At 37.2% G+C, this 27,075-nt stretch overlaps 1 protein-coding gene across 3 annotated transcripts in view; it reads left to right on the top strand.

Annotated features, from left to right (window-relative positions):
- Positions 1–26,838, top strand: part of LOC106051422 (oxysterol-binding protein 1-like) — a 44,525-nt gene extending 17,687 nt beyond the window's left edge. For 2 of the 3 annotated variants that reach the window (XM_056005548.1, XM_056005546.1), the window contains exons 5-13: positions 11,608–11,710; positions 12,026–12,131; positions 12,793–12,999; positions 16,068–16,313; positions 16,656–16,773; positions 18,083–18,282; positions 19,042–19,211; positions 22,612–22,832; positions 23,363–26,838. In XM_056005548.1, the coding sequence (XP_055861523.1) occupies positions 11,608–11,710; positions 12,026–12,131; positions 12,793–12,999; positions 16,068–16,313; positions 16,656–16,773; positions 18,083–18,282; positions 19,042–19,211; positions 22,612–22,832; positions 23,363–23,508 (1,517 nt within the window). In that variant the 3' untranslated portion in view covers positions 23,509–26,838. The remainder of the gene's footprint in view (positions 1–11,607; positions 11,711–12,025; positions 12,132–12,792; positions 13,000–16,067; positions 16,314–16,655; positions 16,774–18,082; positions 18,283–19,041; positions 19,212–22,611; positions 22,833–23,362) is intronic. The other variant, XM_056005547.1, reaches the window with a different exon arrangement.
- Positions 26,839–27,075: the final 237 nt, after the last annotated feature.

Here is a 27,075-nt window from a genome sequence, read left to right as displayed (position 1 = left end):
AAATTTAAAAAAAAAAAATCGTTTAAAATTTTAGACATTTGATAACAAACAATATGTATAAAATGTGTCCACTAGGGCCAGTAGTACGTCATCTGATGGTTCATATCAATGAAAGATGAACAGTTTCAAGTCATTGTTGACCTTGGCTTAGTCAGAATATCAGTGGCGTAGCTAGGAATTCGCCATCTATTTTGAACACTCAATTGGGGGGCCCCCCTCAAGTGGGGACCGGAGAAATTTTCAAATTCTCCCCACCCCCCACCCTAGCTACGCCACTGCACTATATTGTAGGCTGTAATGTAATTATGAAAAATATAAAATTTCTTTCAGTCAATGCAGTTTCGTTTTCTTCTCTCCTAGATGGTCTCTACACTTGTTTCTAAATGGTGCTACTCTAGGTCTTGACTTGTCTGTAAGAAATGTTTGTGCTCTTTTTCGTCGTTTGGAGAGGAGGGTCCTTGCCTTGTTCATTTTTAGCGGTATCAGTGGCATGGAATGTTTAGCTAATAACGTGGGTGGGTGGGTGAGTGTAGGAAGTGTCCACAAAATAGTCTTGTTAATGAGACAAATAGATAGCATTAAAGGTGTGGTCAGTGACCTTCGAGATTAACATAGCTAGAGAGAGCATCGCCTCTCTTTAAATAGCTTGCTTTAAAGACCTTAGTTAGTAGCGTGACTTGATAGTCTATATTAAGTGCCAGGCCCTTCCTTAAGGTTCAGTTGAAAGCTAACACGATAGTCTATATTAAGTGCCAGGCCCTTCCTTAAGGTTCAATTGAAGGCTAACACCAGTGGTCTAGTACTTTCACATTTCTCAGACTTTCTTTGTGTCATGTTCATTGTTGGACTGCGTGGACTGTAATCAACACGTCACCCATTGGAAGCGAACAATCAGTTTGAGTAAATAATACGTTTGTATTTCAAACCTTGCAACTTCATTGCATTATTTGCCTTGAGGATTTAGTTTTCAAAATATTTAACCTTTTACTGATGCCAGGAGAGCTCAGTATATTCATTTTTCACTGTAAATCATTAACATTCAACTTCGGAAGGAAAGGATTCTCCAGTTAGAGGTTCTTGTGTACATTTAATTTTTTCTGTTTTGGAGTTTTTATAAATGAAGACTCTGATGTGGTGTATCCGGTGTGAAAAAATACGGAAGTACTTTAAAAAGCATATAATAAATATAATCAGATGTGTTTGAGTGCTTGTAGCACAAAGGAATCTTTATTCCATAATTGGCAACAGTAAAGTCTCAGTTAATAATGCTTGACATTTATTTCAAAATCGCTCACAATCTCCATTTTTTCTTTAGGTTCTATTTTGTCGCCCCCCCCCCCGGGTCTCTCAAATTGCGCCCTCTTTTTTTTTTTTTACTTAGTGTATTTTATGGCTTACAAAATCTAAACCGGAAATTAAAAGTCATAATGTTAATGTAAACAAAGGGAGATTACTGTGAGTAAGTACGAAAATCCCATAGACTTTGTTTACAGATTGATTGATTGAAAATACAAGATAGACCGACAGACAAAAAGACAGACTGAAAACGACGAAACGTAAGTTGGGATCATGAACGTGTAGATCCAAAGTTTAGTTCAAGAGCTGACAACATGGAGAAAGATTTATACAACAAGTCCAGATTATATGCCATTGATAGATCTATAAAATTAGTCTAGATTATATGCCACTGATAGATCTATAAAATTAGTCTAGATTATAATAACACTGTGTTCAAATTTTGTAAGGCTGTATACAGAATAAATAGACTTTACTTAAACGGCTATGTGAAGCTGAGAAGCGAAGTTCTAAGATTTGCATTTCTTTGGACACCTTTACAAATGTCCAATCTTGCTCAGCATGGAGGTCTAGCCTACATATATTTCTGATCTGTCGGATCATCGTCAAATAAATAAACACAATACAATTGGAGCCGAGTGTTATGGAGTGTGTGTGTTTCAATGGTGAGCTATGCAGTGTAAATGATGCAAGAAAATATACATTGTCGTCAGCGGGCTTATGTAAGAGAGACGACTCCAGACTGAAAAGACGTGTATTAGTATTAGTGAGTTGTACTTTGTTCCAAATACTATTTGATATTATGACTTAAGTCTACTATATGTATTTCATCTCAAGTTAAGTTTGTTTAGATTGTAATAAAAGTTTTATTTATTTTTCTTCACAAAAAAGTTATTCAAGTTTTATTAGTTCAAATATAATACACCTACAGCGGTTTAGTTGTCTACCAGCAGTTTGGTGCTACAAGTCAACGACCACCCACAACACTAGTGCCACCCACAACACCAGTGCGGCCTCGTTCTACACTGGGGGGGGGGGGGGGGCAGGGGCAGATGTTTTCTATAGACTGAATGGTCTGGATATGGCTGTTGGGCAACACTGTACTAGTGTCTAGATCTAGGAACCTGATGTAGTCATAGTTTGTATTGTCTGTATCCGCACAATGTAGAGCGATGTGACACGATTTGACCCTAGTGGGACTGATATTGTTTACAACTGTCAGCCACGTCCTCTCTCCCCTTGTTGACCTTTGTCATGGCTAGGAGTACTTTTGTAATTCTGCGCGTGTTTGTGTGTGATTGAAGTGAAACTAGGCGCGATGTCCAGTGCCTGACACACCTCCCAGTGAAGTTGTCGCGTGTTGATTTGATAGAACGAAGTTTATTCCAAACTTGACTTCTGGTCACGTGGTTGACCTGCTCTTTAATGTCATGGAATGTTTTTTTTTCTTCTTTGATTTGTTGATTTGTTCCCCCCCCCCCCACGCACTTGTGACTCGTTGTTGAAATAAGCTGTACATAGGATGGTTTGAATTCGATTCTTTCAAAAAGTTTGTTTCTAGGAAGACAATGGACTCACCACTTAGACCTTTTCAAACTATTCACTTTCAGTGTAAACACCGTAGATACGTTATAGAACCGAGCTTCAAAAGTAATCTTTATATCTGAAGGACCATCGAAATTCAACGGAATTCCGTGATTTGGACTCTTATCAAAACGAATGAATGCCCTTTTGTTTAAAATAGTTCAATGCAATTCAGCCTTAACATAAAAGTCTATCGTCTGTTAATACTACTAATTATGTAACTAATGTACTGTATAGAGTATAGATACACTAACTAGTATTAGAACTGGTTTATTTATCGAAATCTAGGGCAAACTGCAAGCATGCTCTATCACAGCATTCAGTTTGATAAGATCATTGCCATGCCCTGACCCCACTGTGTAAAGAAAAGGGCAGACAATTCTTCACGGTTACCTAATCGTTGTGGGCGAGAAGTAAAGAATGTTAGTCATTGTACTTACCCCTCAACACTCTCGATGTCACTTAGTCTTAGACGGACTCTTCTCACGAAGGTTGTATAACAAGATGGGTATAGCTAGAGGCTGTTGTTGTTTTTAAACTAGCCTTCATAGATACCCATGCATTTGTTGCGGTTCACTGTCTTGCTTTTAGTGTGATTTCTGTCGTACTTACCAGTGCTTACCTTTGATAACTCTTTGAGCACCCAGTTGAATAGTTTTACTAGTCTATTCTTATGTCTGATGCTTTCTGTTTGTGTGTTTACGTTGGAGTATACTATGTATAGAATACGACTGGTGTGTGTGTCATTTCTGGTGTCGAATTGGCCTTTCGCTTGACTTTCTAGGTCATTGGGTCATTGTGTTGTTACACTCCTAGCGTTTCAATTAAGTCACGTGGTTATAGATAAATCTGTGCAATCTACTGATAATGTCAACAGGGTCAGTTCAATGCTGAAAATCGACCGGAGGACATGAAAACATGGGGGGAAGGTGGGGACAAGCTGCTGACCACAGTGGCTGGACTGATTTGGGTCATTACCGGCGATGACCATCGCATTGGGTGCCTGGGCCAGACGTGTTGCTCTTTGTTGATGTGTACTTGAAAACCTTGCACCTGGCGCAGATGTCAATATGATGTGTGTTAACTTGATCCACTGCTGTGACACACATGGGTACATAAAGTCTGTGTCGCAGTAGCACCTTACACGCATCACGAGTCTGGGATAGTGCGGGACACAGTCGTTATTTCTTCTCTCTCTCTCTCTCTCTCTCACTCGCATCTATATTTAGTATTTCAACAAAATCCAATCACGATCGCTTGGATTCTGTGTGTGGACACAGCTAAAGATAGCCCGTGCTTTATGTTTTTTTGCTGTGCTGGTCATTCTATTCTAGGTGTGTGTGTTTTTTTCTTCTGTTGTTAGAGATATCTAATCGCGTCATTTCAAAGTCTTCGCAACGTTGGCGATGTCGATCACTGCGGGGCTAGCATGAAAACATATGGAGCGCCTGTCTCGCCACACACCCAAGACGTAAGAGGATTAGTTGGCAGTGCCAGGGGAACAGAATTGAGCTGTCTGAATGGAATGTTTGGATATCAAGTCTTCGCCTTCTCTCATGGAACCATACCAGGAGCTCCCGGAGGAGGATGAGGCAGAAGAGGGATACGCCGACGGCGCCGACGATGAGGACGGGTTCATAGTAAGAGAGATTGCTGGATACGCCAGCGTTGGAGGTGAGGAGGGAGGCGTGAACGGAATCGATGGTCAGCGGCAAGGCAAGTATTTCCACCGGCAAACCTTTCTGTGTGTCTGTGTCTGTGCGCGAGTGCGTTCTGTTTCGACTTCTCTTTCTTCCGTGCATCTAGCCAAGTATCGATTTTCTCTGGCCGTGTTGTGGCTGAGCACTGGGGGATGATTCATAGCCGCTAGTGGCCCGTACATCGGGAGGGTTTGGCCTGATTCCGTCCCCCCCTCCCCCCATTCCTACCCCAACCCCACAGCGTTCCCATCTACATTTCTGTAGATGTCGTAGACCCCTAGCACTTCTACACTGATACTAGACTAGGTCTGGCGTGTAGGCTTCATAGGTCGCCTTAAGGTATACCAATAATACTTGTAATGATCTTTAATGCTATTCTGGACAAATTACTTTTAACAGATAAGGATACTTCCCTTCCCCCAATTCTCTTTTCCATTTTATTTATCTTTAAGCCTTAATTTGTTTTCATTTGATATGACATTGTTGATATAAAAGTCATTCTACGCCTTTACTTGGCAGACAGTTTCGATTCTTTGCCCTTGAATTTCTGTGTCTTATGATAAAGTATACCTTTAAAAATGTACCGAGCTGATCACCACTTCCCTCCACACACTGTTGTATAACTCATCTTCTGGAGAACCTGCGGGTACTTCTTGGCGTTATTGGCTGAATGCTTTTCCTCAGCTATCGGTCAGTGAGAAAGCAAGGCTTGTATTATTGACCGCTAGAATACACAATGTAAACGTGGACAAGGGGAAGCGAAGGAGAATGAAATATTAATCTCATTTTGTCAACAATTTGTCCAGTAGTTCTAGGACTCGTAGTTCTGACCTCTGTATCAAGACTCGTAGTTCTGACCTCTGTATCAAGACTCGTAGTTGTAACCTCTGTATCAAGACACGTAGTTCTAACCTCTGTATCAAGACTCGTAGTTCTAACCTCTGTATCAAGACTCGTAGTTCTAACCTCTGTATCAAGACTCGTAGTTCTAACTTCTGTATCAAGACTCGTAGTTGTAACCTCTGTATCAAGACACGTAGTTCTAACCTCTGTATCAAGACTCGTAGTTCTAACCTCTGTATCAAGACTCGTAGTTCTAACCTCTGTATCAAGACTCGTAGTTCTAACTTCTGTATCAAGACTCGTAGTTGTAACCTCTGTATCAAGACTCGTAGTTCTAACTTTTGTATCAAGACTCGTAGTTCTAACCTCTGTATCAAGACTCGTAGTTCTAACCTCTGTATCAAGACTCGTAGTTCTAACCTCTGTATCAAGACTCGTAGTTCTAACCTCTGTATCAAGACTCGTAGTTCTAACCTCTGTATCGAGACTCGTAGATGTAACATCGTATCAAGACTCGTAGTTGTAACCTCTGTATCAAGACTGGTAGTTGTAACCTCTGTATCAAGACTCGTAGTTCTAACCTCTGTATCAAGACTCGTAGTTGTAACCTCTGTATCGAGACTCGTATTTCTAACCTCTGTATCAAGACTCGTAGTTCTAACCTCTGTATCAAGACTCGTAGTTCTAACCTCTGTATCAAGACTCGTAGTTCTAACCTCTGTATCAAGACTCGTAGTTCTAACCTCTGTATCAAGACTCGTAGTTCTAACTTCTGTATCAAGACTCGTAGTTGTAACCTCTGTATCAAGACTCGTAGTTCTAACTTTTGTATCAAGACTCGTAGTTCTAACCTCTGTATCAAGACTCGTAGTTCTAACCTCTGTATCAAGACTCGTAGTTCTAACCTCTGTATCAAGACTCGTAGTTCTAACCTCTGTATCAAGACTCGTAGTTCTAACCTCTGTATCGAGACTCGTAGATGTAACATCGTATCAAGACTCGTAGTTGTAACCTCTGTATCAAGACTGGTAGTTGTAACCTCTGTATCAAGACTCGTAGTTCTAACCTCTGTATCAAGACTCGTAGTTGTAACCTCTGTATCGAGACTCGTATTTCTAACCTCTGTATCAAGACTCGTAGTTCTAACCTCTGTATCAAGACTCGTAGTTCTAACCTCTGTATCAAGACTCGTAGATGTAACATCGTATCAAGACTCGTAGTTCTAACCTCTGTATCAAGACTCGTAGTTGTAACTTCGTATCAAGACTTGCAGTTCTAACCTCTGTATCAGAATATGTAACTCGTATACTAGATGATATCTCTATATTTGGTTACCACATCGATACTTTTTTGGTAGCAAGGCTGTGCTCAATCGGCCACTTAGCAAGACTGTGCTCCATTGGGAACTGTAGCAAGGTTGGATATTACTAGCTTCATTATAGACATAATGCTAATTGTCTTTCACTTGAAGTAACACATGTAAAATACTAATAAAAGTAAACATTAATTATATGAACTGGATCCCTGTGCTTAGAAAGTAGCTAGAAGTCTTGCAAGGCACTGGCCAGTATAATGTGCTTGAGATGTATAATAGCGCAGTGGAAGAGTTTTACATCACAGATGTGAATGTTTTTGTTGTGACATTGCTACAAGCACACACACAGTCACATTATACAGTGGCATTAGGTTCAGTTGGTGTTGTTGTATTGATAAGGGCATCTTTATATTCAACTATTACTTTTAGCATGAAGTGTTAAATACTATGAGTAAATATCTAACCCAAGTTGACTAAGATTGTTTCTCCTATCAAATGTAAGATCATTAATACTCTCATAAAGATGTCGGTCTGGATCTTGTAAATGTCCTCAATAATATTTGAACAAGAATTTCTTGCTGGGTAAAGGTTCTGTGTGTGTGTGTGTGTGTATACAATTGTCCATTTTATCTGTTTGTGGGAAAGTAGATGTGTGTGTATATGTCACCAATCACCTGAGTGTAACCAAACTTCCATTCTGTCTCTGTCTGGGCCAATACTGTAAGGGTCAATTTGAAATATGTCTATGTCCCTCAAGGGAGTTAATGGCTTGGCCCATCTAGTTAATTGTGTAGCCAGTCCAGCTAACTCCTTCAGTGGCACAATGTTGCTTTCACCAGACAGGGGAGAGAAGTTCACTTAAAGTCAACAAACTTGTGTTGTAATGACACAGCTGTGACATTATTGCCCTGGTCCACTGACATCCCCCTTCTCCTTTAGTTTGAATCCAGCATTTGTAAACTTTATCTACAGGGTATAGAGATATCAACTTCAATATAGATTTTTTTAAAAAGTAGCAGCCTGTGTAGGTTTTTTTTTTAATCTCATTCATGTACTGAATTGTATGTTTTCTTTCATTGATTTTTTGGTAGAGCTTTTCATCTGAGTCTTAGATGCAATTAATACTGTGTATAATAGTTTAAACTGTTGCTAAACCCATGCCCCTGTGTCTTTACTAATGAGGTCTAAATGTAATCAACATATCAAATCCATTGAACTATATATAAACTACTTGAAATCCATGGAACTATAAACTACTTGATTACTGTCCAAGTTTTTTTTACCAAGTGATAGAGTTCTTCTTATATGTAAGGCATATTGTTTAGCTGATACAAAACAAAGGACCAATTGTAATGAGCTCAACTCATGAATTCTATCAACTCAATGAGGGCTGAAGGCTTTGTCTTTCCAGCATAATATCTACACTGGAAAATTGACTGGAAATTAAGGGACGTTTTCAGTAAAACTAAAAATAGCTACAAAATAATAATATGTTTATGATTCTTGAGGAAATTTGTCTTACAAGTTGCATTACAAATAACAAACCAGTAAAATGATAACAAACAAATCAGACCAGTGTCACTCAAAAATTACATAAGAAAAGTTGGATTGTATTTAATGATTTGATTGACAGGGGAACAAAGGATTTCTTGTGTCTGTATATTGTTATCGTTTGCATCAAATTTTAGATAATAGCAAGGGTACAGAAACACAATAAGGATCTGCTGCACTTTTTAAAATATACATATGTTGATCAGTCATCATTTGTGGTTCTATTAAAATATACTCAGTTCTATTTTACTAATTTATTTTTTTTTATTATATTGAATCATTGTATTTGGAAAAATCTACTATTCTGTTTCTTCTTTTCAAACTGCATCATATTCCGAATATTATGAACTTTGTCATATTCACGCTGGACACTATAAGCTTCTCAGTGTGACATTTCACAGCTGAATGTGACATTTACAACTAACACATAGAGACTCTTCTAGTTTTTAAAAAGAAAACATTCACTTTCTTTTTTTTTAACCAGAAATATTTTATTCTTTTGCTTTTTCCAGTGGACAATCCCCCCCCATCTCACAATATAGTAGCTCACTGATACTTCTTTGGTTTCCCAGTTCTAGTGCATTGTAAGGACAAAACAAAATACTGAAACAGTTTAGCAGCCCCCATACACACATACACTCACAATTCTGTTGGCCAAACTGAATCAATGTTGCCCTCTCCAATAGACCTCCACTGACACCTACTCCATATTTCACCCCTAATTTCTAGTCCTATTTCCTGTTCTGCTGCTAGGTGTTGTTGATAATGGGTGCTTATTTTTATATTTCCCAACTTATTGCAGTATAATTTTTATAGTACTAGTCTTTTGTATTTTTTCTGTGAAAATAAAAAAAGGAAAAAGTATTGGGGTAAAAATTAATAAACTAAAAAAAAAAAGGTTTAACTGATAACAAAAAATTGAGCACATCGAGAGGTGGAATCCTTTGAAGTTATTCCATGCATGATAGAATTAGTGAGTGAAAACTTGGACATGTAGATAAATATACAATGTGGCTGACTAAACATATGTAGATAAATAGACAAATGTGGCTGACTAAACATATTGAGAATTGCTGTACTATTGGGTGTGTCTAGCTATGCCAGGCACATCAAGCTTTATGTCAAACCATTCTACTGCTACCTCCTGCATACACAGTGTCCAATAGTTTTGGATGAATGAATACATCTGGAGAAAAAAAGGACACATAGGGTTTCTTTATCATTGAGTCCAATTCAGAAACACTATTTAGGGCACAGGAAACAAAAAAAACCCCAGCAAGCTCAACAAAAAAGGAAAAAAAATTGAAATCTCATAAAAATAACACATGGAATCATGTTAGCCGTTAGTGAGCCATCAAAAGAAAACTTTCTATATGCTTATTAACACTAAGATCAGGCTCTTGTATCCGAAAGAGAAATAATGGTACAATTACTGATTGGTATGAATGTCATAATGTCTCATGAAGCCTAGCAATAAGAGGAACAATTTAATGACAGTGTTTGTGGTCTGTATGTGTGCCTGCTAAGGGTAGTGGTAAAGCCAGGGCATTCTATAATACTAGACCACTGACTTAAAGTTGAATTGGTCCAATGATGCTGAAAAGTTCTTAGTTTGACTGTCAGCAGACTGATTATAAGCGCACACAAGTAAAAACAAGTTTGGACTAGGAAACACTCCTTAGGGTCAACAAACTTCAATATAGCCTTTGACTGGCTAATGGCAAAGGGTTCCAAAATTGGAAACATTATGTCCCATATTCTTCTCCTTCTTCTTCTTCTTCTTCTAGCCAGCTTTATTGCTGCTGTCTCATATAAGCCTACACCTTTAAAAAAATTATTACATTTAAATTTTTTATAAAACTAGAAAAAATGATTTTGACCTATTTTACAAAAAAAGGAAAACAAAAAAGACAGAATGAAAAGATTTAGAAATCGCGTATTCTCTAGCAACTGTAAGATCTTTATAAACAAATTCTGGCATGTTTCTCTACACTGTACTTTATGGAGATATTGTTGATACAAGTCCTGCTTGATTGCATTGCTTTTGCTGGTAGTAGTATAATGAAAAATTCCTATCAGAAGACTTCATTTATTTTTTTAAATTTCATGTTCATTTTTTGATAAATATTTTTGAAATAATAATCTGTAAGTGTAGTTGAACTAGAAAATTCTTTTAGCCCACTAAACTGCAGAATTTTCACGATAACTCATTCAACCAAAGAACTCAATGTCCTTGCTTTATACAAATTATTTCCCTTGTCTACTAGGGTGCTAGAAAAAAACAAACGTTGCCAATATATATATAATGAGCTCAGCATTAATGGATGGTGTAAAGCCTAGTGGTTTCAAGCATTAACCACATTGTTGTAATAGACATCAATGGAGTGCTGTTACATTATTTTTACCCTGGAACATAATTCTCTTAAGAGTTTTTTTTTTATTGGATTTTTTTTTTTTATGTTTTCCTCTCCCATGATCTCAACGCAGCCACTCAGCTGATGACTCAGCATTATGTCCTAAGAGCTTTTCCCACAAGTTTTACTCAACTGTTTGAACTTCAGGCTTCAAGTAGACAGGATTCATTTCTATTTCACTGCTGGTCATTTGATCCTATCAGATCCATGTTACACTTCTTTCTTTTGTTACTCAGCAAAGTGTACAGTGTTTTCTCATTGGTCATTAAAAAGACTTAAGAAATTTTTAAAAATTTAAGTTGCAAGATCTGAAATGTCTTTAGAAAATCAACAACAGAGAGGGATTGGGGTTCACATCAAACACCACCTTTGCTAAGTGCTGTCTGTAGAAAAAAAGAAACCACAAATCTTAACACTATTTACATTTTTAGCATTTTAAAGTTGAATTTTTGTAGTGATTCCTTCTTTATTTTACCTAATTTCTTTTTTGTACACATAATCATTTTGTTTTCTTGATATACTAGTGTTATACTTTACAGAATATGAGAACTATTGCCGAACCTTGTTTCATAAGAACTGTTGTTGTATATAGAACTAGTGGCTATTGCTGTGCTTTCTGTACTTGAGACTAGTGTTATACTTAACTGAATATGAGACTCTTGCTGAACTTTAGGTTATACTTTTTGTTTTTATGCTGTTGCTGTGCTTTTTTATGATTGGGACTAGTGTTGTATTTAATAGAAAATGAGAACTATTCCTATATTTGATATAACCTGAGACTTTTAATTCCTTTGTTTCAGACTCTGAAGATGATGATTGAGACTAGTGTTGTATTTACTAGAAAATGAGCACTATTCCTATACTTCCTATAACCTGAGACTTGTTTTAAATTCCTTTGTTTCAGACTCTGAAGATGATGAGTTTGTTGATGCTCCAGAACATCAATTGGAAGACAGAGAGTTAATGGTGGCCCTACCTCCCCACACTTCATCTGAAATGATGCACAGGTGAGAGAGTTAGGATGTGTCAGCTTTAGATTTTGTCTAGTGCTAATAAACTTCAAACAGTTTCACTCTTCATTGGAAACAAAATGTGCTATCAGAAATGTAGGAACCTCCTTTTTTCTTTCCTCATCAAATGTCTAGAACTGGTACTGGCATTTCAAAGACTCTCTTAGGGTTTTTTTGTGTGTGTCTTCATGTCAGTATATTTGTTGTAACCAATGTCTAGAACTGGTACTTGCATTCAAAGACTCTTAGTGTTGTTGTTTTTTTGTCTTCATGTCAGTTTATTTGTTGTAATACTTTGATGTTGCTTTCCAGACGTACAGATAGTATGGAAAGCTACCCTGACATGTCCAGTGAGTCAGATTCAGAAAGCAGTGCCAATGAAGCCAGGGTCTACATGACAAAAACATCTCCAAAAAAAGTGAGTCCCTCTGGAGTTGTCTCAGTATTTACTTTATGAATGACTTGTGGTACAACAAAATGTTGACACTCTTTAGCAGTTACTTGTAACATTTTGTACATTCTAACTTACATCAAAATGATCTGGGGCATATTGTATCTGTAAAAATAATATGTAGCAAACAAGCTTGCTTCTAGTATGCCAATTCCCCATTTACATGAGACCAAAATTGTATAGGTTTCTATTTTTTTTTTTAACTCATTATCCTTAGAACAAAGTCTCTAATAATAATTCTTGCACCAGCAGAATAAAAAGATCTGTACCTATATAATCTTGCATTGCACATACCCGCTGCAACTCAGCCTTATGTTGTTTAAGTGATACTGCTGTGCATGCAGTTGTCATTAGAGTGTCTCAATTGATCTTCACCATCTAATTAGAAAACATAAATTGACTATAATTTCTCCAAAATATGTTGGCTGTCAGAGAGTGAGCTTTTGTTTTAAAAAAACTGTCTACATTTTAAGTGTGATGCTTATTGAAGTCATAAATTGTAAATGTTAAGAATATATAACCTCAATCAAATTCAGAGCTGCCTGACTTACTTTCATTAATAAAATGTTCCATGGCTATTCTAAATAGCTGTCACTGCATTGTCCTAAACATGTTTTTGTGTTTTGAGTATTCTCAGAGAGAACACCAGAGGACATCCAGTCAGGACAAAATTCGTCTGCCTAAGTCAACATCTTCAGATTCTCATGGATCTGACACATCCTTAACCCGTAGGAAGCGGAGGAGAAGAATTCCAGACAAGCCTAATATAAGCCTTAACCTTTGGAGTTTCATGAAAAATGCTATTGGCAAAGAACTGTCCAAAATTCCAATGCCTGTGAGTATAAGCTGAATTAGTCCTCTTTATAGGTGTGAAAAGAAACCTCAAAAATAGGTTGAGACTATAAAAACAATAGATAACTATATATATTCAATCTTCCATGTTCATAAGCTTTCCACTAGCAGAGTGGTTACCATGTTGGCTTGAGAAGACAGAGAAGACTTGAGCCATGAGTTTGAATTCAGGTCGTTCTGTTTTTAAAAAAAAATTATAAATGCTTTTTCTTGTTAGTCAAGATCTATTACAAATTCAATGACATGACTAATCCAAACTAATTAAGACTAAGACTGCTTTATTGATTCTTATGGAAATTTGTTGTGATTACAAGGACTCTTGATACATGTACGCTTACTGTAAGCTTTGATTTTCTTGTTTTTCATCTTCATTTAAAGTTCTTGGTTTTCCTAGTCAGATACTGTATCTTGTGGCGTGTGCTAAATGTTGAATCAAAAACTTTAACATCAGTGTTTATATGTGAATAAGATAAATCTTCTGTGCTGCTTTGTGTTTTTAAACAGCACTATACAAGCACCATTTTTATCAGAGTAATTACATGAAATGTACTCAAAACATTGTTTACTGTTGGGGACTACCTGCAGATTTTTGTGCTCAACCTTCCAGACTGTTCAACTAAAGTGAATGCAGTTTCATTAGTCTTATTTCTTTGAATATTAAAGATTTCTTCCTTATCTTCCTTTCAATATAGATTTGCACATTGTCTCACAGCTAATATCAAGGGATAGAAAAGAGGTTGTCATCATTTGAATTGTAAATAGGCAAATGTCTTTTGATGATCCGACAGTTGTTGTTGTTTTCTGTTGGAGATTCTGTTTTGATGAGGTCAATAATAATCTGGGTTGAGTTTTTGCTTGGCATTAAATTCTGAGTAGCTATGTGTGCTGTTATCTGGAACTTTATTTAAAAAATGGAAAATGCACATTGACCTGTTCTCTACTGACACAGCTGATAACAATGATAACTTTGTAGTACATTCTGCTGTTCACTTATCTCTCTTCTTATAACCTTTTAAAGTTGTTGTTCTTTATTGTCAAGTAACTTTTTGCCATTATTTGAAATAGAAATGTATGTTTATCTTCAATCTCAATGATAGATTTGGTGTACACCTTGTCCTTACATGAACACAGCATACTTCCTTATGGAGAACAAAAAAACCCCAGTGAATTGAAATTCTGAATAACAATAACATATTGAATCCAACAAGAATAATTATATGTTTGTATCACAATATTGAATTTACATGAAAGAGATTTGTTAATAAACTGAGCCAATCCATCTCAACACTGTGCTTGCATTCCTGCTTATACTTTTTCATGAGTCTCGTGTCTCTTAGATATTGCCAGTGGATGCTTTGAGACATCATTAAAAATTTCAGATTTAATTCCAGTTCTACAGGTCATGAGTTTATAGATTAATTATTTGCCCCTCTATTTAATAATAGAAGATTTAAAAAAACAACATGGTGCTAAACTCCATAAACATAAGAAAAGCTTTGGGCGTCAACCTTGAAAACAAAAATTAAGAGCTGATGACCCTAGGACAGCTTTCAACATGCAGTGCTACATTCTTTTAGATCCTTGGACCTTACTGATGCCAAACTGTATTTTTTTGTTTGCAGTAGCTGGATTAGAAACAATAGTCTGACCATAGCTTTTGTCCAGGCTTTCTCATCCAATCTCAGTTTACAACTGAAGGCAGCCAACAATTGATACTTTATGGTTAATTGATAGTTTATGGTAAAAAGTTAATAAGCAATTATGTAATTTAAAACTGGATTCTAAATTCTTCCAAAACATGTGATGACTATTCAGACTCTCTGTTTTTAAATATTTCTTTTGAGTTGTTGAGATCCAGGATATTTGTATCTGTTTAAAATACTCCATAATTTATGAGAAGACAAAACAGTGATAAGCCATTTCATTTCATCATGTTGTATCTTGAGTTCACTGATTCCATCTTCTTGTTGAATGTTGCTTCAATCCACAAATCCACAGTACATATTTTTTTTAAGTCATTATTAGGCAGAATTAGAACTGTTACAGAATAACAAAACCCTGGAATGTAAAACAACAACAACAACCAAAAAAACTTAACCTCAACCAGTCTAGTTTATGTATTAAACTCACTAATGAAGAAATTCCACAATGAAGAAAAAAAGAATGACACCCTGTCACTCGTTGACACTAGAAGTCTGTGATCAAAACATTTTCTTAGTCTCATTATTAGCAGCGTATTTGTCAGTGACAGACATTTAATCTAGAGCACATATAAAAACATGAGGTGATTGTTTGTATGATTAGGATGTCATGTTTAATTCCAATGGTTTCCTATGTAGCTAATTAGCTAAATAAACAGATGGAGTTTAACAATGATAATATCAAGTATTTCATAAGATCTAATTCCATCACTGTGTCTATTCTTTGACTGCTATCTTTCTGACATTCCCTATCTCCTCTGTGTCATCACATAAATAGAAAGCATTTGAAACTTCCTATCTCTATCTGAATTACATTCACAACCAGAAGTAATCCACAAGTTTAGAGTCCCAGCAAAACAGATAGTAACTGGCCATTGTAACACCTAAACATTTAGAAAAGACCCTAGAGTTGAACTCTAAAATATGGCAATAAGGAGAGCTTCATTTTTTTAATAGAATGTCATTTAGTGGGCCTTCTCATATAGTTTTGTTTTTAAACATAACAGTTAGATCTTGATGGCTTTAAACAAATAAATGCCCACAATCTAGAACATCTCTAGATATGAAGGAGTAAGAACTAAGTACCATAAATACCTAGTGTCTCTCAAACTAATTTTTTTGTCCTAGGGCATTAGGTTGATTGTATAAAGACATTAGATATAAGCAAATAGGCATTTATTTCCATCCCCAGCTTCATTATAAGTCAACATTTAAGTTTTATGACTTAATTATTCAATGTCTGTAATACAAAAACATAGGCATCAGACTGTAATTTTACCACTTAGTTTTTGTAAGTATGTTAGCCATGTTTTGGGTCTGGTTTTTCCTTATGTTTACTTGTTATTCGCAGGTCAATTTTAATGAACCACTGTCAATGCTGCAGAGGATTATGGAAGAAATGGAGTACTCTGAGATTCTAGATCAGGCTAGTAAATGTGCTGACTCAGCTGAACAGATGGCATGGGTGGCGGCCTTTACGGTGTCTGCATATGCTACAACATTGTTCCGAGTTGGTAAACCCTTTAACCCATTGCTAGGAGAGACATTTGAGTTTGACAGAATGGAAGATTTAGGATGGAAAGGTATCTCAGAGCAGGTATATGCCTTGGAAACATTATATAACACTAGTTATCAAACTATGATTGCACAAAATAACTGTATAAGAACTTTTTTTTTTTCAATTTATATTTGATCCATTTATATATATATGTATTTATTGAAATGAAATAATAAACATTCAAACTTTTAGTTAGTGCATTGCAAAAAAAAAAGTAATTAAATTAATGATGCAACAGTATGGATGTTGTTTATTTCGGTATATTTTCATGAATATCTTTTTCTGTTTCTCTATAAACTAGATAAGTTGTCTCATGAAGATGGTTGATTATGTGTTCTATATAGCTCACATATTTCTCTATTATGTATTGTTCTTGGGTAGGTATCCCATCATCCTCCCATGCTGGCCATGCATATTGATGGCAGAGATTGGAGCACGTGGCAAGAGTTTACTATGACCACCAAGTTCAGGGGCAGATACTTACAAATTATACCTATGGGTATGTTATATCTTTGCACTGATTCATTCAAAATTGTCAAAGCTAAACTATCTACAATAAAAAAATACATACTTTTTTTTTCAATTTTAAACTAAAATCAGGTGAAATTGTTGTATAGATCTTTCTAGAAAGATGGCAGACCTGCCAAGCTAAATTCTAAAGTTTGAAACTTTTGTTAAAAGTAGAATTACTACAATTGAAGTATGTTCATGATCCCAGAGGGGATTTCAATCTAAAAAAAATCCCCCAAACCAAATGTGAAACAAATCTATTTAATTAAAATCATCTGATTTAACCACTCCTGGTCCCAAATATCTGCTGACATCTTTTGAGGATGCCTAAATCTCTTGTCACTGAGTGTAAGGTGCTAGATATTTGTGATCTTGTGCATGGGATTTAGATCTATGTCGAAAATTGCTATAACATTTTTTTTTTCTACATTTTGCCAAGAAAATGAAAGTAGAGTGTGAAAATAGGTTTACCTGTGTAACCAACATATTGATATCTAATATAAAATACTGTAGAAATAGGTTTACCTGATTTGTTAGAAAGTTTTGCTCTTTAATAGAGATAAATTCAGTTTTTTATATTATCTTTAAGATCCTCCGGTTGTGGGAGGGATATTAAACATACACGATGGTCTCTGCCATTATCTAAGGAACATTTATGCCAAGTTTGGTCAAACAGTCTTGATTTCTGTGTGGGACATACATACTTAGATACATACATACTCCTTACATTCTAGTTTATTTGTTTTTTGTTACTGAAAACAATATATTTTATGCAGGGGATATTTATACATCATCTAATTAGCTTCTAGTTTACTTTAAGATATTTATACTTCAGCTAATCACATTAGCTCATATTTTACTTTAGGATTGTTTTAGATCCTGTTGACATTATGTAAGCATTAAACCATTTGTAAGAGAAAAAATGATGTAAAAACAATATGGAGAAATGTGGATGGGCTGTGATGGCTAATGTTGAAAAACTTGTAATAAAATGAAAAGAATAAGGACTGGAAGTAATTTTAAAATGGAGTAATCAATTTCAGGGATGCTATAATGATAGAGCATCATTGACATCTGATGGGCAAACATTACTCTGTGGAAGAGCTTAGATAATGGATTGTGTAGTGCTAAAAAGTACACACAAAAAACTGTTCTATGTTTATCAATGGTTTCATATTTCTTTTCACCAGATATGCCAAACAGCTAATGAATCATGGATCAGCAACTGCCAGTTGTCTTAGTCTCCCAAAACGTTTTGTTATATAATTAAAACTAGTTGCTGTTTTGTTTTGTTTCAGGCATTGCTCACCTGGTGTTCCACAAGACTGGCCATCATTACACTTGGCGTAAGGTGACCACCACAGTCAACAACATCATTGTTGGGAAGCTGTGGGTAGACAACCATGGTGAGATGGACATCACCAACCACACCAACGGGGACAAGTGCCACCTCAAGTATTCAGCCTACAGCTACTTCTCAAGGGAGAACCCGAGAAAGGTAAAGCAACATTTCCCCCTCTCTCTGAATAACTTTGTTCACACGAGAAGATAGTCTACATCTTCTACGTTGTGCTTTATGACGTTTTATGTTTGCATGACTTCATTTTAATATTATGTGGAGTGGATTTTTTTTTTTTTTAATGAGGAAAACAAATTTATTGCAAAACTAATGAAAATCTTTCAATCAATATTATGCAAACCCATCTTATATTTTGGGTCTATGAGTGGAATAAAATTTAAGAAAACATTGAGTGTCTTTTGTGAGTCGGTCATTTTCATACATTACATGACACACTAACCGCCACCTACATGACATTTAGTCCTTGGATTCAATTACAATTATGTGTGTTAGTGTGAAACCAAAAATTATGGGGAGTTGTGGCTGAGTGGTAAAATACTTGTGAAGATCTTTAGGACACACTTGGGTTCACCCAGCTACCTCACATACGTTGAGGAAATAAAGGTGGTTGGTCATTGTGCTGGTCACATGACACCCTCGTTAACTGTCTGCCATAGAAACATATAAGCTTTACATTATTTGTTTCCATACATTGCAAGGTCTGAAAAAGGGTACCCTTACTTTACCTAGTATGAACATAAGTAATTAAGTCGTAAAGTCTATCAAAAAGCACATTAGCAGATTCTCTGATTTGTACATTTATTTGTTTTCTTTTCATGCAAGAATGTGTAATTTATCAAATTGGCAGCAGGACATACAATGTGACTTGACTCACATCCTTAATGTTTTCTGTTACAGGTGACAGGAGTGGTGACGGATGTACAAGGTAATGCCAAGTGGGTGCTGACTGGGACATGGGACCAGAAAATGGAGGCAGCCCAGATTATCCATGCAGAAGAATCTAACAAAGGAAAGCCAGTCTTTGAAACAGGTCCACACAAGACAATGTGGAAAGTCAGACCTCCACCGTAAGTTTAGGATGCAGCAGCTCTCAGCTTGGGAGAGAGGGTGATACTGTGAGAAGCCTCTAAATAACAAAAAAAATTTGTATTTGAAATATTTTTATAAATCTTAAGCTATGGTCAATTAAAAGGGCATGTTTTACCAATGTTGGAACAGCATTACTTAATATAAAGACTCATTTTCACCATTGAAGTAGAGATTTTGATACTGATATAGTGAAAGACATCTGCAATTAGATAGATTCAAAAGGCTTCTTGCAGGAGACTATCTTAATACATTTTTATCAATACTACCCGTGTTTCTCAATTAGTCAGTATTTTAGTTTTTTCAGAGTGCCTTACCATCTCTTGAGGTCTCTTTATGTTGCCTCACACTTCCATCTTCCATCACATTTCAGTATCATTCTTATTTGGCCTGGGCTCTTTCTACTCTTATGTTGTTGGCATCAGTAGAATGCATTTATAATACCCAGAACATAGAAACTGCTTTAATCCTGCTGGGAGAGATAACAAAATTACGCTGATCTCCTGGCAGTCTAAGGAGGAGAGCATGATATAAACCACTTATCCAGAGGGTGAATGCCATGTGTCACTTTTGTGTACATAGCTTGAGGGTAAACATCAATCCACATCATGCTTCTGTTGGGCTTAATTTTCTTATTTATTTGGTCACATGGTTAAAAAGAAAATGAAGAAAAATGTTTAGCATGTGCCACACAGACAATTTGACATTGTGATATTGTCATTACCAGAGCAATGTTAATACACCCATTGAATTGTCTCCCTTGTTATTATTAAAAAGAAAATTTGATTACCTTTCCATGAAGGTGACACATCACCTTGACCTTTTGAGAGCTTGATAAGAATATTTTATTTATTAATTATTTATTTTTTGCTAGAAAGGTCAAACATATTGTTACGACCCTATTGGCGGCGCAAAAGGGTTAACTATAGGCTCAGCTGACACACACGTGAATCACTCAGGTCAGCGGGGCCATGGACAAGGGACAGTACTACGATTACACGCCAATATGACCAATGTTATGGTCATGTGATCGAAAGCCTGCGTGTACGAGGACACAGTGTGTAGGAAAGCGGCAGTTCAAGACCGGAGAGCGTCGAGACCGGGACTGTTAGTCGGCTATGAAGTCGGTCCTGGTCGAGTCCTCATGTGTTGATGTACAAGTCCAGAAAGAGAGACAGTAGAGTTTTGTACGGTGATGTACAGAGTGACATTTTAGTTGTTGATGTTTGATGCCAATTGTCTAGTATTGGCTGTTATCTACTTATTCACTCATTATTAAAGTACCCGATATTGTGGAGCTCTTGTTGTCAAGTTCTTGATGTGTTGATGTGTTGTGTTGTGTTTAGCACTGTTTACGGAAGGCCTGATTAGGAGAGAGAGAATCTTAACACTGGTGTCAGAAGTGGGATTTCCTATGGCTTCTGTAAAACTGCTAGATGAACTGAATCTGAAAGAACTGAAACAAGAGCTGAAATGGCGAGGACTGAAGTACTACGAAAGGAACAACGAAACTCTTAAAAGAACGTCTCCGGCAAGCCCTGGTGGATGAAGAGGAAGATCCGAACACGTTCCTCTTTGAACTCGAACCTGATGTGGTAGAGCTCTTGATCACATTTCAAAAACAGATGTTGGCTGGCTTTCAGAATGTGATCAAGGGTGACTCGCAGAAAGAGACAGGTGAAGAAACAAGAGAAGAGACCAATAGCTCAACCAACGCTTTTGCTGTAGACGTACCTGATCTGAGTGCCTCCATCAGCCAGACAGAACATGACAACGTTGTGTCTTTCCCCAAGCTCGTAGCTGAGGACATCAAAGACATCTGTCAATCTGCCAGTGTTGATGGGAGGAACTCGAATCCTGATGGCTGCACCCAGATGTTTGGCAAGAACTTTGTGTGTCGAGCTTTGCAGGGAGAACGCAATCTCCAAGGAACCCATCGGCAAGGTCTGCACCCAACAGACGTTTGTCCTGCTGACGAGACCACAGTGAGAAGCCCTGATGATGGTCAAGTAAGTGAACTGGAGCCTGATGCTGAAGATGAGGGTCCTTCGCAAGTGGAGTGCTGCCAACTTGCTCCACTAGTTTGCCCTCCGGACAAGCCTGACGATGATGTGTGCCACTATTTCCCCTCCTGTGGACCTAATACCCATTCCCAAAACCCATCTCTTGAAAGCCCTATGAAACAACCTGATAGGCCAAAGATCTTGGTGACCCCAGTCCTGACATCTTATCCCTCCCCATGTGCTGGCTGGCTGCCTTCAGTAGTGAGCGACCGAAGAAGACGACGTTTGCTGAGTCCAAAGTGCATGGCGATGCAACCACAACGTCTGTGGAACCAGGTGAAGGTCAACTGGAGCAGAAGGAGAAAGAGACATACGCAGTATACAACGCAGATGGCACCATTGAGATGGCACTATAAGCCCATTGTCGCCCCCACCGATAGACCTCCTCCTGCATCGATTCAACTCCACTGCCCATGTCGTGTGATAGATTTTGTCCGGGACGGACAAATCTGAGAAGGGGGCAGTGTTACGACCCTATTGGCGGCGCAAAAGGGTTAACTATAGGCTCAGCTGACACACACGTGAATCACTCAGGTCAGCGGGGCCATGGACAAGGGACAGTACTACGATTACACGCCAATATGACCAATGTTATGGTCATGTGATCGAAAGCCTGCGTGTACGAGGACACAGTGTGTAGGAAAGCGGCAGTTCAAGACCGGAGAGCGTCGAGACCGGGACTGTTAGTCGGCTATGAAGTCGGTCCTGGTCGAGTCCTCATGTGTTGATGTACAAGTCCAGAAAGAGAGACAGTAGAGTTTTGTAAGGTGATGTACAGAGTGACATTTTAGTTGTTGATGTTTGATGCCAATTGTCTAGTATTGGCTGTTATCTACTTATTCACTCATTATTAAAGTACCCGATATTGTGGAGCTCTTGTTGTCAAGTTCTTGATGTGTTGATGTGTTGTGTTGTGTTTAGCACTGTTTACGGAAGGCCTGATTAGGAGAGAGAGAATCGTAACAATATGAAAAAAAAGAGTAAAGTTCTCCTTTCAGACCTTGTGATGTATGTAGCAGATGATTGTAAAGGCCATCTGTTTCTGTGGACAATGGTTAACTAGGATGTCATGTGAGCAGCACAAGTTTACTAATGTACCCTTTAGAGCTGGGTGGACTCAGAGGACCCTTAAGGATCTTAGAATTAAAATGTCCAGTCTTCACTAGGATTTGAAGCTGGAATTCTTTGGTTTGGAAGCCAAGCACTTTTTACCAATTGTCTTGCTTTTATCATTATTAGCTTACTGAAATCTGTCACATTTAGGCTTCAGGTGGGGATTACAATTGGATAATGACTCAAATGTTTTTTTCTCCCCCAGTCCTGGGTCTGAGAGGATTTACTTCTTTAACCAGTTAACTATAGAAATGAATGAGCCTGAGGAGGGTGTGGCTCCTACAGATTCCAGGAACAGGCCTGATCAGAGACTGATGGAGGAGGGACAGTGGGATGAGGCTAACCGTGTCAAGGTCAGACTGGAAGAAAAACAGAGGGAGGTTAGGAAACAAAGAGAGGCTGAAGCAGAGAAGGCCAGAGCAGAAGGTAAGCAGATAGAATATTTTCAGAGCTTTATGTCCTTTTGTTTAATGAAAAAAGAGTTACATTTTGGAACTATTCTTTTCTTCTTTTTTATTGCAAATTTATGCAGTGCAGTGATTGTTATTCACATTCCATTTCATCAAATACACATCCTCAAATAACTTAAAAAGTTCCCCTTATAGACCACCACAACAACCAACCACCTTTACTTTCTCCAACTAAAGTCAGGTTCCCATTAGAGTTGGATGGACCGAGGGGCGGCCCTAAAAATCCAGAAGTTTAAAATCGCAGTCTTCACCAAGATTAGAACCCAGGTTCAGAAGCCAAGTGCTTAACCACTCGACTAGCGCCCCCCCCCCCCCCCCCCAAATTATTATTTTATAGATTTTATCCTGGTGATAAATGTCTCTGATTGTGAATAGAGAAAATAGTATTGCTTCATGTTCAATTCAATTGTTGTTTTATTTTTAGTGTTGAATTTTGTTCTAACCTTTGAAAGCTTCAGAAAACTTTATTGTAATGTCTTGTTTCAGGTTTAGACTATCCGCCCTACAAGCCCACCTGGTTCCAGAAAGAACGTGATGTGACTACAGGGGCGCTGATGCATGTCTACAATAAACAGTACTGGGACTGCAAGGATCGGCAAGACTGGCACATGTGTCCCGACATCTTTTTGTGATCTCACGCCCCCGGCCCCTAGTTTTGTCTTAGTTGGGTTGCACCAGCCTTGTTTCCGAACGTTTGAAGATAAAGTGTGTGAGAGAGAGAAAGAATAGGATTCTTCTATTGAATAGATCACTTACAAAGGATGAATTGATTTTGTTCATCTCGAGTTCAATGTCATGCTCTGTTTTGAACATTTTTTGTGTGCCCTGTGCCAGGGGAGACAATGCAACTGTTGGCTAACCTAAGACTAGTTCACTTAGTATTATTTGATTGTTTTGAGTATTAACTGGCCACCTAAACCTAGACAACTTGTGCTAGTTTCCTCCTCTATTTAAGTTATTTATTAACATGTCAAACTTTCCTCTTTGACCAAATTATTTTGTTACTGATTTCCCTTTTGGACTGAACTGCCGGCTGTCACCTGGCAATGGACTTTATGTATATTATGATTTCTTCTGTGATTTGTTGATTTCTGACAGGGGCAAAGTGTATGTATATGAATTATTGACCTTTGTTTTGATTGTTATGTGTGATTTCAAAAAGACAATTTGCCCTCAATGTGATGTCACATAAAGCAAACATAAGCTTGTGATTCAATTAATATATATATCTCTTTATATTTACTTAGTTTCTATATGATACTTAGTTGTGTAAACAAAAAAAGTCAATCCATTATGACTCTTTGTCCCTGCTGTTCTTGATTGGTTTATTTGTGTCAGCTATTTAGCTCAGTTTTATGAGACATTGCCACTGTGTATTTGAGGATGGGAATCATGTAGTTTGTATGGGTTCATCTGAATAACTTGGTCTGCATAGTATCTAAAAAGTGGATTGATGTGTATCATAATAGGGTATTGCTGGTTGTTTTTTTTTTAATCTTTTCTAAGAGTCTGGTTGGATTTTCTGGAGCTTATAGATTTACATGTAACAAAATGTATCCTCATGGGTGATGTAGGGCATAGAGTCTGGTGTATGTTCTTCAGATTAATAGGAACTGAACTACTGTACAAAGACATAGTGAAGGTCTGTTTATTTTGTAATGTACTGGTTAATATTTACTGATCACTGACAGGCCTATGTTTAGCATTAATGCTGGTCAACTTCATGCCTCTTGGGCATTTAATCTTGTTCCAGCAATGTTTCATCCAATGAAAACTCAGTTGTAGTCGTGTGAAAGTAATGTTTATGTGTTGGTTTTAGAAAATCAACTGTTAAAATTGTGCTTTTGATTTGAGTTCTATGCAGGTGTGGACTATTTCTCTTGATTTCGCCTGCTGTTTTGATTCCATCACATTCCTGGCTGGGCTGAGTTTAAGAATGGAAGTATATCTACTTGTTTGTTAGGTGTCTTTCTTGGGTTATCTTCCCTTCTTTGACATTTTAACAAGAAGCCCAAAAAAATCAATTAACTCTTTCTCTCCTAATTGACGATACCAGTGTTGATTCCACCAGAATGTGGTAAATAATTACGGAGAGAAAGAGTTAAAGAACAAAATATTTTGTGGCTGCCAGAAAGTTATTTCCATTGATTGAGTTTCAATATTGTACAACAAGATGCACAGTTCTATTCTCTAATTCTTACAAGTTTCTTCTCAACAGGGTCACCTTTGTTTAAACCTGCACTAATTAACACTATTAATAGATTCCCTAGTGTTAGACAAGACTTAGGGGCAAGCCTTGGGAAATTACTGGACATTTTTGTTTCATAGCTTCTCTACTGCAGTGTTGCTGTTTTTTTTTTCTCTAGACTTGTGTAGGTTTATTGTATAGGTGAGTTTGTGTGAGGTATGGCCTGACATGTCTGATCCAAAGCTTTGCATTTATCCAATTCGTGTTTATTTATTCCATGATTGTGCTTTTCAAAGTCTCCACTGTGGCATCAAAGATTGTGAGGCATCATTATTGTCCCTTTGATAGAGAATGAAAAAGTTTTCGTACACAGTCATTGTTAGTGTAGCTTACAATTTCATTCAACTGCTTCATGAGGAAAAGTCATAGAATTAAACTGCAGCTTTAGAATCTAGTTATGATATGACAGCACAATGAAATACGTTGCATGGAGAACTAGAGTCAAATCTGACTGTAGTCTAGTGTGTTATCTGTAGTTTTGTGTTTCATGTGTTAGGAATGTTTCAACAAGAAACTTCAGATATCGCAGCACTTCTTCTCCTCCTATGATGTGGCCTCAGGGTTGTAGTAAGTAGAGCTAGGGAGGAGGTGGGACTGAGATAGGAGGTGGCCTCTGTCCAGATGAGGTAGTACTGAGGAGGACTGCAGAGGATGTTGGAATTACCAGAGTGAATGAGACTGAGTCAGCTACGAAGAGGAGATTTGTCCTTTTGCCTGGTGTTGTATGTCCACTTTGAGTAAATTTGTATAGAATCTTGTTAGAAATGTAAATCAAAGTATAATATCCTGAGTGCTCACCCCCTTGTAAAAACCCAACACAGTTGTTCAACTTTCTTGGTCAGTGTTCCTAGGGAAGTGAGTTGTCTCTCCTTCAAAAGTGTCATGTGTGTGTGTATGTGTGACAGAGCTACTATACTTGTGTAGAATTAGTTATACATTGAGTTAGTTATTAAGTACTGTTAAATAAATCAAATGTGGATGCTGTCCATATTGTTATGTTTGTATATTATGTCCATGTATATAATATGTTTTATAAATTCTTTGTTTTAAATGTTGATGACTTGTTTCAATCAAATACACCTAGGCTACTATTACAGTGATCAGTTCACATTATTTTGTAAGACTTATTGTTAGTGTCCAGTCAGGCTGTGAATTACATACCTTTGTTATGTTGTGCCAGTTAGCCAGTGTTTGAAAATCTATCCACTGTTAGCAAATGTCTTGTCGCTCTGGATATCATGTCTTGTCACTTGTCTGAATGAGATGACAGTGTGTGGATGTCAGTTAATCAGTGTCATTTGGAGATATTTTTTGTTTAGGTTGTTAGCATGTATCAGGGCCAACTAATGATATTGTAGGGTCACTTATAGCACACTTATAGCACGTATCAGGGCCAACTAGTGCTATTGTAGGGTCACTTTAAGTATGTGTAAGGCCATCTGTGCTCTAGTCCGGTCACTCTAAGCATGTACGAGGACCCACAGTACCACAATAGGGCCACTGTGTTGGTATGTCTCAGGGCCCACTAGTGCTACAGTAGTTTCATCTGGTTTTCCATATCAGCTAGCTGGCCCGCCTTGATGACTTATTTATTGTATAATTTTGTATTTTAATGTAAAGAATTGACAGTCTTAATAAAATACTTGTGAATGTTATCACAGGATGTTTCGGGCTCATAATAAGTTTCAATAAACAGTCTAATGTATATAGGTCATCCTCTGGCTTGGTCTCTTTATTGATTGGATTTTTATTACTTACCATAACAAGACCCCGACCTCACTTTAATTACTTGCCTACAAGTCAAAGTGACATAGTTTTCTACTGTTACTATCAAGTTCAATAATTGTTTTGAAATAATGGAAAGAGAAAAAAAAAAGTGAATGTTATCAAGTGTATACAGAGTTTAAACTGTGTACTTTACCAAGTTTGTCATTTTGAGACCTAATATACA

This window comes from Biomphalaria glabrata, chromosome 12 (genome assembly GCF_947242115.1).
Source record: "Biomphalaria glabrata chromosome 12, xgBioGlab47.1, whole genome shotgun sequence".
Lineage (NCBI taxonomy): Eukaryota > Metazoa > Mollusca > Gastropoda > Planorbidae > Biomphalaria > Biomphalaria glabrata.
Note: the sequence above shows the minus strand (reverse complement) of the source record. Positions and strands in the feature narration are given on the sequence as shown.